Here is a 12,869-nt window from a genome sequence, read left to right on the forward strand (position 1 = left end):
TGGAGCCATGAAAATGAAGAGGGAAACTCAATTCCCAAAGCCTTCCTAATGCTGGTTCTGGAAATGTCTGACAACATATTCTTGTGAAACTTTACCATCATCTACTAAAGACCACACAAATGTTTCACTCTCTCTTCACTTTTGTAGAAATTCCACAGTTGGGTCTTCACAAGTTACAGAAACAATCCTTCCCATAAAATGTTTATTTTTCACCAAAACCCACTGTCTAGAATGTAGTGTTTCCTGTACATCTGTGTACATCAAATGAAATACCACCTGATTCATTTTTGTCTGACTATCTTTGCAATGAGAAGTCATTCAGACTCATGCCACTGTCACTATCCTCACACAAACTACTTGGACTGAGGTCATCTATAATTTTCTTCTTAGTTTTGCTTCCTTCTGTATTTGTCTTAAATAGTATCCTTCTCCTAGCTGACGATCCCTTCTTTTTTTCTTCTCGTGCGGTACACTGTGTATCTATTGCCTGCTTTTCATGTGGATCAGTCAACACTCTTGATGCACCACACCTTCCTTTCCCTTAATGTACACCCACTGTTTTGTGGAAGGGTTTTCAGTAATAGTAATAGTAACTGTGTAGGGGGCGACTGTAGTTTCGAAGGTGGCTGACTAGAAATACCACTTTGTCTTGCTGCCAATTCATCGTTCCTAGATGCAGCCTCTGTATTCAAAGTAGATTGCAGTCTACGCGTCACATATGTGAGAAATTCATCATCTTTGAAAATGTTCCCATTCATGGGCCATATCCCAGCTGCTCGAAATGCAGATTGAATATTCACAGGTGTGAATGCTGATGGATAAACTTGACCTGCAACTTCAGCAACATCGTAAATGGTTAATAGCGTTTCCAAGATGTGACCTCAGCCTTTCTGCACATGCAGTGTTATACACTCCTGGAAATTAAAATAAGAACACCGTGAATTCATTGTCCCAGGAAGGGGAAACTTTATTGACACATTCCTGGGGTCAGATACATCACATGATCACACTGACAGAACCACAGGCACATAGAGACAGGCAACAGAGCATGCACAATGTCGGCACTAGTACAGTGTATATCCACCTTTCGCAGCAATGCAGGCTGCTATTCTCCCATGGAGACGATCGTAGAGATGCTGGATGTAGTCCTGTGGAACGGCTTGCCATGCCATTTCCACCTGGCGCCTCAGTTGGACCAGCGTTCGTGCTGGATGTGCAGACCGCGTGAGACGACGCTTCATGCAGTCCCAAACATGCTCAATGGGGGACAGATCCGGAGATCTTGCTGGCCAGGGTAGTTGACTTACACCTTCTAGAGCATGTTGTGTGGCACGGGATACATGTGGACGTGCATTGTCCTGTTGGAACAGCAAGTTCCCTTGCCGGTCTAGGAATGGTAGAACAATGGGTTCGATGACGGTTTGGATGTACCGTGCACTATTCAGTGTCCCCTCGACGATCACCAGAGGTGTACGGCCAGTGTAGGAGATCGCTCCCCACACCATGATGCCGGGTGTTAGCCCTGTGTGCCTCGGTCATATGCAGTCCTGATTGTGGCGCTCACCTGCACGGCGCCAAACACGCATACGACCATCATTGGCACCAAGGCAGAAGCGACTCTCATCGCTGAAGACGACACGTCTCCATTCGTCCCTCCATTCACGCCTGTCGCGACACCACTGGAGGCGGGCTGCACGATGTTGGGGCGTGAGCGGAAGACGGCCTAATGGTGTGCAGGACCGTAGCCCAGCTTCATGGAGACGGTTGCGAATGGTCCTCGCCGATACCCCAGGAGCAACAGTGTCCCTAATTTGCTGGGAAGTGGCGGTGCGGTCCCCTACGGCACTGCGTAGGATCCTACGGTCTTGGCGTGCATCCGTGCGTCGCTGCGGTCCGGTCCCACGTCGATGGGCACGTGCACCTTCCGCCGACCACTGGCGACAACATCGATGTACTGTGGAGACCTCACGCCCCACGTGTTGAGCAATTCGGCGGTACGTCCACCCGGCCTCCCGCATGCCCACTATATACCCTCGCTCAAAGTCCGTCAACTGCACATACGGTTCACATCCACGCTGTCACGGCATGCTACCAGTGTTAAAGACTGCGATGGAGCTCCGTATGCCACGGCAAACTGGCTGACACTGACGGCGGCGATGCACAAATGCTGCGCAGCTAGCGCCATTCGACGGCCAACACCGCGGTTCCTGGTGTGTCTGCTGTGCCGTTTGTGTGATCATTGCTTGTACAGCCCTCTCGCAGTGTCCGGAGCAAGTATGGTGGGTCTGACACACCGGTGTCAATGTGTTCTTTTTTCCATTTCCAGGAGTGTAGAAAGTTTTGTATGGACCAAAGACAGTTTTCTCTAGAAGCTGCAGCTTGTGGCTACTATGTGGTGGACACATAAGAAAGATTTATCCTTTGCTAGAATGAAACTGTCCATGATGATATGACTTTCCTGGTTGCCAAGTATTAACAGCACGTTCTCATTTACATTTGGCTGCACACGGAAAACATAATTTTCCCAGTATTTCCAAAAAATATTTCTGTTGGACCAGTCCTTTTCAACCCCTCTCCCTTCTCTCTCCTCTCTGTCTTCACCTCCCCCTCCCCATTTCCCCCTTCAGTTACGCCCCTCCCCTCTCCCTCCCACTGCTTACATCTCTTTTGTTGTACCCTCGGTATTCTTTTCATCTTGTTGTGTGGCCATGAAGTCATCTGTCCAAAACATGCCTGTTTTCCACTACCCTCTCCTTGTATCCTTACCTATCCCCTCTCCACCTCCCATCAGCTCAGGCAACTGCTTTCAAAACCGAGAATCAATAAATAGTCTTTCCATGCCCATGGGAGTGTGCATTTGGGTGTCTATGTGAGTGTGCATGTGAATGTGTGACTATTGCTTGGCAAATAATTAATGCTTAAAAGCTAGCGTGAATGCTGCTTTCTGTTATGTGTTATTGTAGTCCACTCATTGATTTACTATAGGTGAATGGTTGCCTCTCACTTATTTTAAATAATGCTCCATCCAAAAATTTGCATTATTGTTGCCTCAAGCACAGAATGATTAACCGCTTGTGATTACTTAGCTTTGTTAGTTCAATGGCTGCCAATTCAAAATGTTTATCTACACTCATTATAATTAGATCTTCCCTAACTTTAAAACATTTGCCATTTCTGATGCAAATACATGATCCCCCACAATGTAAGATAGTTTTCCAATAGCAACTCGCGTGTTCATACAGGGTGGCACATATTACATTTACCAACTGGACACGATAACAGAAAAATGGTGAATGGAAGTAGTAGTTTAACACATTTGGAAATAAAAAGTACACAAATTAGAAATTACGACAGTTTGTAAATACATTGGCAGACACCTTGAAATTAATTTTCTACAAATGCCCCATTTGCTTGGATGCATTGCTGAAAGCATTCATACCACCACCTAAAGGAATGGCACATATGGGGATTGGGTTGGTCATCTCACACTGCCGAAGTGGCATATCACCTGGTTTGGAATCATTTGTTGGAGAACAGCCTTTCTTTGGAGTGCTGTGTGAGCTATTCTACCATCCTATTGAAACTAAGTATTATTCAGCAACCTCTTGCCTGCAGTTCTAGAATAAAGAATTTCTGCAACAATTTGTAGTAGTGGTCAGCATTCACTTTTGCTCCACACCTGGTGTCGCCCTCAAAGACACAAAGGCCAAGAACCTCAATGTGCCAACTGCACCATACAACTACTTTTGGACTCACCTGGGGCTTTTTATGTAAGCATTGTGGAGTTTCTTCTGACAAATACCGGAAATTATTAACATAACCAGTTATGAAAGGATTTGATTCCTTGGACATCAACAGCTGCTGGAGAAACAGTGGATTTCAGTTAAAAATTACAAGAATGTCAAGGCAGTCAACTCTTAAACCACCAGTTGTTAATATGAAAAAAATGCAAATAATCCAGTAAGCAGCCAAGTGTGACAGATGTCATGTTTGCGCATTTTGCGGTGTTGAATGTCTGTGACTGCGACGTTCCAGGTTCTCACATGTTCAAACACTCCACCCTAGAGACTGCTGATTCAAAACACTATCAGTATTCCTCCATTGCCTCACCCACCTGAGAGTACTGTTTTTCTCAGGATACCCAAATGGTTATGTTTTCTGGTCCGTTGCAATGACCACTGTGCTTGCATAAAAAGACCAGTTCAGGTAGACACTCCCACAGCTGCAATATCTGTGCAGTGTTCAAAGTGTATTTCACCAGGGCAGCCAACTGCAATTTATGGATACACCATGTACCACCCTGTTGACGATAGCCTTATAGGTCTACTTCAGTGCTTCTTCTTCAGTGCTCTGTAATGCATACCAGTGGGCTGTTCAAATGCCGTACTTTATTTTTAACAGCCTGTGTAGTGCGGTAAAGAATAGATAATTTGGGAAAAGTTTCTGTGATGTTTTTCCTTATGATTTCTTTCCCTCCCTGATAAACTTGTGTGTATACATTATATACTGTGTGTGTGTGTGTGTGTGTGTGTGTATGTGTGTGCACTCTGGTTTGGTACATCCTATCTTCTATATACACATTGACAAAATGTATAAAGAGGTTGAGGTACTTTTAAGGGATGGGAGCATGCTGTCATATTTATCCTTAAAAAAACGGGGTCTAGTACTTCAACACACGACAACATTACTTTCACAAAATTCATATGTATGAAGATTTTGTCAACAACTTTTACTAACAATTGGACAAGTGATTCAATGACATTTACCCAAACTGCGGTCAATGAGAATTCCTGGGACAACATGCATAGTCCAGTTTATTACCCTCCTTATAGCTACTGTCTTATTTGATTGAAGTGAAGTCTTGAATCTAAAGGGTCATGTCATTAATATGGATGAATAGGAATTCAAACACTTGGGAAAAAATAATGTTCTGCTAAAAATCTTTTCTTTTTCATCTGAGTCAATACAAGCAAACAATAAAATTGTGCTGATACCAATTACAAGGCCAAGTAAAGTATATTAAAAGACAATGTAACAATCATAATGAAGTCTGGAAGGAAGCAAGTACTGTGTCATAGGAGATGAAATTCTTGTAAACTGAGCTTCTGATACAGAAACTACAGAGCAAACATCCTTATTTACATTCTTTCCCTGCAATAATAAGTATGGAAATAAGTGAGAAATCTTAATGAAAGTCAAAACATGTGTGCTTACTGTTCTTTTGAAGATTAACGGACATGTTTTCAATAAGCACAGCACTGAAGAGATTTATTTTTTACTTTAATTACTAAGCTGAACCAAATTAAAATATACAATTTCATACTTACACCACTGTACTTTCACTTTTTAAAAATTGTTTCCAGTCTTTGTAGGATATTACAATAAAAAATTGCTATTTGAGAGAGCATACCCACGTCATTTTATTTTAAAGCTAATGTACAGATGAACTGCAGTATCTTGTACAATGAAAATTAAGATGAGAAATGAAATATTTTATAGTAAATTGTCTGTTACAGTTTGTGGCTATAATGTCCTTATTTTTTCTGTCACTCTGAAAGGTCATCCTGGAAACTCTAAACTGTTGACCAACTCTCGCACACGGACTGCAAGTCCGTCATGGTCTGGAGCTGACTGGTCCATAAGAACTGCATTAAGTCTTGTTATATAGCCGTCAACAGTAGCAACTGTGGGCAGCTCATTAGTTCCTGCAGACAAATTACTAGTTGAATTACAAACACAGCTGGCATTGCATGAAATGGATTCCTGGCCAATGTTTACTCTAATGAAATAAATGGGATGTGATCAAAAAGTAATGGGAATTTTTGTTTTTCCTAAAGTACATTCATTTATTTAACATTATCAACTTTGTCCCTTTCAAAGCAATTCCTCTCAGATACAAAAATGTTGTGCAAGTGCTTTTTCCAATCTTGGAAGCACTCTGGAACTCATTTTTTAAAATGGTGTTCAGATCCTTCAGCAATTGTTTTTAATCTCATCAATGGAAGCAAAACAACATCCTTTCATGGTTCTCTTCAGCCCTGGGAAGTCTGGTGAATACGATGGCTGAGGCAACATCTTTGTTTTGTTTTTTTGCCAAAAAAATCATGAACAAGCTTTGAGGTGAATGTGGGAACATTATCGTGATGCAATTTTGGGAGCATTTTTGTGATGCAGTTTCCTTGAGTGATTTTGCCACTATTCCGGTCATTTTCTTGGAACTGCTTCAGGCAAATGGCACATAACTTTCAGGTGGTATTCTTAATGACCGTACAACCAGGCAAGAACTCACAAGGCACTATTCCACTATAAACAAACAAAACAATGAGAAGAACCTTCAGGTGTGATTGAACTTGTTGAATTTTTTTGTCTTGGTTCTGCAAACAGTTTCCATTGGGATGATTGGGTGTTGGTTTCAATGTCATAATCTTATTTAGCAGTTCTGGATTGTTGTTGACTTCATTCAGCAATTCCTGGCCAAAGTCTACATGACAACAATTTTGGAACAGACTTTGCTGCTACATGTTTCATGCCCGAAACATCTGAAAAAAACTGTTTGGCATGAGCCAAAGGATATGCCGACATCATCAGCAACCTCTCTGATGGTGATATGACAATTTTCCAGATCCATTTTCTTGACTCCTTCCACACTGTCGCCAGTAACTGCTGTGCTAGAGCATCATTGTGTTCAATGTCTTCCTGACCCTCCTTGAAACATTTATATCAGTGGTAAACTCTTGTCTTACTCATAGTGGATTTCCCAAAAGTCAAAGGCAACATTTCAAAAGTGGTGCTGCACTTTTTTCCCTTTTTCAAGGAAAATTTAGTGAAAATTCTTTGAGCCCTCTTCTTCGTTATTAAATATTTGCTAAGCATTCGGGGGGGGGGGGGGGGGGGGGGAAATTGAAAATCGGATTTATACAGCCCTTAAAATTAAAAAAATTCTGGTTACTTTTTGATCACACCTCATATCTCAAAATCACTAGTTAATGAAAATTCATAAAAAAACTGGAAATAAAAACTTTCGCTTCACACTCAAAGTGAAACATGGAAATTTTAATGTAACGGACTGAGAAGCAATAACTGAAGTATGGGATATACAAGTTTAGTGTATCAATTGAACCAACTTTAATTACGTGCATAAATAGTCAATCTTGCACCTCTATTTTTTCACTAATGTTTATTAGTGTTTATTACAATAACCGTAAGCATATATGATGCCACTATTTCTCAATTATTAAAAGGTACATTCATTTGGTATGTAAACTCTGTCACATTTAATTATTTTTGTAACTACAAGTAAAAGTAGGAACCCTATGTTAATATGTACAATATACAGTTATTTCACCAATGTTAGTAATGGAACTGAAAAACTACTATAGGTTTAATTAAAACCTAATTAACTCTGCTTGCCAGGAAATGTAAATGTTATAAAAGTGAAACTAAAATTATGCATATTTCTTATTTTTGAGCAGAAAATCTGTATTTACGTTTTGCAAAGTATGCCGTGGTGTGTGCCAATGTCAATATAATTATTTTTGTATTTGTAATTAAAATTCTATTATCAACAATAATTACTCTGCCTTTAATTGTTAGAACGTTCCGGCAGCTGTATCCACCAATGCAGTTCTGGGCAGTTCATGGTGGGTAGTCAGGGATGTTGTAAGTTCACTTTTGGAGTAGCACAAAATCATGTTTGTTGGCTGTCGTGATTTTTGTGGAGCAACATCGAAGATAATTTAAAAAGTGAATAAGATCATACATTTTGCATACATATTGTTATGATCACTCAAATAAAGATCCCTCAACTCATATTTTTGAAAGCACACTGATGATCACTATCACCAACAGCTGGATTTATTAGATAAGTAAATTTTTCAAAAATTTCTTCATTCTTGTACCAAAATTACTTAATTTTTGTCACATTTCGTAATTTCATAGGAGCAAAATGCAATGCAAAAGTACATTTTTATTTGAATTTATGTTAGGGGAGTGTTAAGCTGGAGCATCAATTACCAAGTAAGTAATTTCTGATCAGACTTTAGATCATTCAAAGCTCTACAGCTTGCCAATAAACTCTTTGTGTAGTATGTTTGACTTCCCAGGGTTTCTTTTCGCCAAAATTAATAATGAGATGTGTAAATGGTGGTCCACAGGTGTGGAACCACCATTCTAAAACAAAGATAGGTATCTACACTGAAATTCAAAGTTAAATAGTATGAGATGTGATGCGACATTGGCAGCTTCTTGACACAAATCATAATTTTCAAATGGAAAGATGGTCACATGACACTTCAATAGATTCAAATTACATGAGAAAAACAACTGAGCCTTTATTCATTCTTTACCTATGATATGATGTTTCCTTCATAAAGCTGATGGCATTAACACAAGCCAAACAGATCAAGATCATGCAGATATGAGCAGAGTGAAGCACATGTGTAATCGCAAACCATTTCAGTCAGTACCTCCAGGCAAACTACTCATACCCACAGTGCTCTGTCGCAGAAAAAGCTAGATGATCTGAAATGGTTACCAATTAAGCAACATCAACTGTTGATCAGGCATCTTTCAGTACACATCATGAAGCACAGTAGTCGCTGCATCTTGCAGGATATTGATGATAGCCGTATGCAGTGCATTTACTCATTACATTATTTGCATCCCATCCAGGACATTTCATATGCAAACCACTGCAATGTGTAATGGCAGCATCTGCTGTAGTGTTGGATTCTGCCATGAGGCTGCTACTGGTCCACTATCTCCTGGACAGGACTGATTGCCAGGAGATCCAACCAAAGCATTGATGGGCCAAAGATTGAACCAAAGCTCCCCTATAGCTTGATTCATAAATGTTGGAGGGTCATGCAGTTGGGGCATGGACCGAGATCGCAGTGTTGCCTGTTCCAAGTGACAGTTGCAGTACACACATAGAAGGGCTTTGTGGTTGAAGATAGCTTGTATCCTGCAAATAATGACTTGTAGAATTTGTCACTTACCACCATCATCAGACATGACAACTTGCAACAAATGGAATGAAAATTCACTAAATAACTCATTAAACCATCGTTTAATGCTCACACTGGTCACAACATTCATAAGCAGAATGCTCAGAACACTACCGAATTGGCAGTCAGAGAATGCGTGACATAGGAGCATACACTTGATTGCCGTTGTGCAAGTCTCCAACTGAAGCCATAGAGCCACTGAACGTCAGCCAACATTAGTTGCTGCTCGCCAGATGCAGATCTAGGGTATGTAACCATACACCTCTACCGCCTCACACCAGGGTGACCATCAGCCAACCACCCCTACTGGTAAACCCAGCTGTGTAACCTGAACAGCAGCTGAGCCAACACTGCTGGCCGCCGAAGGATGCCAAAGTTGCAAGGTCCACTCGCCACCATGCTGAGCTAAATGTAACAACAGCTGGCAGCATCACCAATATGCTTCAAGAGCACAACGTCTCCTAACATGAGCACAAGCCACCCCTACGCTTGGTTGGAAAGCAAATAACAGCTTCACCAAATGGTGAGCTGTTTCTGACTCACCCTGAACCACTGACCTCCACCAAAGGACACTCACACCTGTTATAAGTGGTGTCAGAGACAAGACAGGTTAGGTGATACAGTCACCATTGATGCAGTTGAGAGTACGTAGCACTGTGTATATTCTTTAACTGCTTGTGGGTATCTCCCATCTTGCTTCCTTGGTTTGTGTCCATGTCCCTTCTATTGATGTGTCTTGATTATGTCAAGAATAGATGTGTTCATGGTTTCTGGGAAGGGCCCAAGGAACAAATCGATGACTCAATTATGTGCTCACAGTGTAGCCTACCAGGTGATGCGGTTCTTATGTTTTGGTTCACATTATGTAGTACATTAGAAATGCTGACAAACAAATCATTATACCAGGCAGTGTGAGGACAGTTTGTGGCTGAGAAGTGGTAGGCCATGGGAATCAGGGAGGTCTAGAAATATGTAAATAGTAGGTGAATGTGGGTTTAATTTATTTTAAATAGTGCTGTCACATGAGTTATGAAATTTAACAGTCCTCCAGTAATCTACACTAACAGGTATGTACTTTAATGTCCACAGAGTACCTGTGTTGTGTGTGGAGCTTTTCTCTTCCTTTCTGTTTCTGTGTTGTACTCCTTCTGCTTGTATCTCTGACCCTATTCTCTAGTGATGTAGTAGTAAGCTGTGATACAAAGTTGACAGTATACCAAATAGGCTACTGTTGCAACAGCGTATTTTAGTTCAGGTTTTTTTCCTCTCCTCATGCTTTACTGACTTAAAATAGTGTGGCAAGGCACTGAGATATCCTGGATGTGAGATTCGTCTCTGGCCATGATGTCACTGTTATACCACTCTTAGTATCTCGAAGTCGTAACAGCGAGATAGCAGATAATTTACCTAAGATAACTGTCAGAATCAGTATAAGAAATAACTGGAGTCATAATGAGAGAACATATCAGATTTCTGAGAAATTGACAAGGGTAAAATATTATTGAGTAATGGAACTTGAATTAAGAGGGTACAAGTTGCAGCTGGTAGAGCACATGTGGTTAAATAGATATGTCAGTAGTATCACAGAGCTTAAAGAGTATGATTCACTGATAAGTCAGTAGCATCACACAGCTTACGGAGTATGATACACTGAATGGCTCTTGGGGACGAGAGAATAACTTTAAAGATCTAAGATTCAAGTGATAGTTCTCCACATGTAATGATCAGAAATTCAACTACATTGACTTTACCAAAGATTCTTTCTTTGTAAATAATTTTCGTTAAGTTCATTTAGTCAAACTTCTGTGCTTGTTTCATGATGTAGTGAAAAGATGTAATAAGCTATTAGGATAATGTGTAACATGGGAAATTGTGTAACTATGTTGATGAAGATGACTGATATGTTGTTGAAGCTAGGTATAGATTTATGGATAATTCATGGAAAAGAGCATAATTCTATAACATTGGACATATCAAGCAAGAGTATGTGGTAGGATGCCTCCTATGATCTCCAACCCTACCTCTATGAGGTGGTTTGATCTTGCTACCAAATGGACAGATCAAATTCATATAGACAGTACATTTGTTATGGACCCCTCAGTGAAACAGCCTGAAGAGTTGTCACATAAAGCAGTGAATGAATTACATAAGTAATATAGTGTGGACAAAAGCCAAAATGTAATAACATGTATCAACTATACTGTTATTCGCAGGACTAGTGCTGGTTTTCTGAGCAAGCCACTGACTGGAACTATAAAAATTGTGGGAAGATTCTAAATGTGTCTGAGTATCTGTTTTCGTTAGCCTTACACTGAATCAGGAATTCAGTGGACCAAATTTTTGCATGAGGAGGAACTATCTTGGTTTTTATAGACAAATTGCAGGGATGGACTGATGAGCAATTACTAAGTATGGCTTGGTTAAAATTAACAACAAATGCTATGGCATACATAATGTGCCAAGAAAAATTGCGAAATGCTCAGTGTTTTCAGAACCTGCGGGAAGGATTAGTAGAATGATATAGGAGGAAAAATATAGCTATGTATTACAGTGAGCAGCTTAATAGTATAGCAGAAAAGCAGGGAGAGTCTGTAGAAAGCTTTGTTGATCAGATAAGAAAATTAAAATTAATACTTATGAGTTGAAGGGTGCCAACAATATCCTTCTGCAGGAAGCATAGCAGAGAGTGCTGCACATGTTCTTCATGGGTTTGCCAACCAAAATTTTCCGCTAAGCACAAGTACAATTCCCAGAATCTTTAAATGAAGTTGTAGCAACTGCAATAAAATTAGTGAAGATAGATGCAGTGACCAAAAGAAGGAACAAGAAGACGGTCTTTAAGCCATAAATCATGCTATCAATGTGGTCGACCTGTTCACACCTTAGTTGGGAGATGAAATAGAGCTGAACAGTCACAATGGGAATATTTGTGCAGGTTTTCACAAGCACAGGGAAGTTTTCTGCAGGTTAGAGATTGCACCCCATGCTTAAACAAGAAAAGGAACGATGGGGCCACTGTGCAGTGTTCCCAGTTTGTCAGCACAGGATACCTGTGTGCTGAATCAGTGGCAGACTTTTGTTTGACCAGCTATGTAGGAGGTAGGGTGTGTAGATTTTTACTGGATATGGGGTCACAGGTATTTGTAGAATGTTAGGGTGTATGTGGTATGAAGAAAATGAACCCGCCTCCTTGTACACTAGGCAGCATACATGAGAGTAGTATTCATTTACTCGCTTCAGCATCGATCAATTTTCGAGTGGGAGGGAAAGACTTTCAGCTTACATGGAAGTAGTACCTCGGATTGGCAATAGATAAGATGTCATATTTGAACTGGATTTTCTGATAATTCCAAAGTCAACCAGGAACAGTGCGCATGGAGCTGGATGGGACATGGTTCTGTTTACACTTTACTGCTGGAAAAACCGAAATGCTGCATGGCATGTAGCAGGAACTATATAGACTGTGTGTATGTTCCATTGGACTCTACTTTTAGGACAAAATACTGAAAGGTATACGACAGCTAGCGTGGGGAAAAATAGGAGTAGATTTGCCAGCTGAACCCTTGGCAGAAATTGTGGAACTGAAAAAGGCACGGTGCTTTGTACACTATAGTTTGTCATAAGTGCAAGAAGTTGGTAGATGCCTGTTAACGCCCATCAACATAGATAACTTTGGGTCAATGAAAGTGGAGTTAACAGGAGGTGAACTGACAGCCAACCTGGAAATGTTGGAGGAAGAAGAATTAGAGATTTTAATATATGGTATTCTAAGCTGTAACAGTCTGCCGATTCAGCAACACTGGGGAGAAATGTTTCACATTTGCAAGAAACTGATACAAAATAATGGTAAAGTTATGAGTGGAA

At 40.5% G+C, this 12,869-nt stretch overlaps 1 protein-coding gene across 1 annotated transcript in view; it reads right to left on the reverse strand.

The window, feature by feature from the left end:
• Positions 1 to 5,261: 5,261 nt before the first annotated feature.
• LOC126281677 (high mobility group protein 20A) overlaps positions 5,262 to 12,869 on the reverse strand; it is an 89,645-nt gene continuing 82,037 nt past the window's right edge. Inside the window, exon 7 of the mRNA XM_049980842.1 lies at positions 5,262 to 5,705. Within this exon, the coding sequence (XP_049836799.1) occupies positions 5,560 to 5,705 (146 nt within the window). The 3' untranslated portion in view covers positions 5,262 to 5,559. The remainder of the gene's footprint in view (positions 5,706 to 12,869) is intronic.

The sequence above is a fragment of the Schistocerca gregaria genome, chromosome 7 (assembly GCF_023897955.1).
Source record: "Schistocerca gregaria isolate iqSchGreg1 chromosome 7, iqSchGreg1.2, whole genome shotgun sequence".
NCBI classification, from domain to species: Eukaryota; Metazoa; Arthropoda; class Insecta; order Orthoptera; family Acrididae; genus Schistocerca; species Schistocerca gregaria.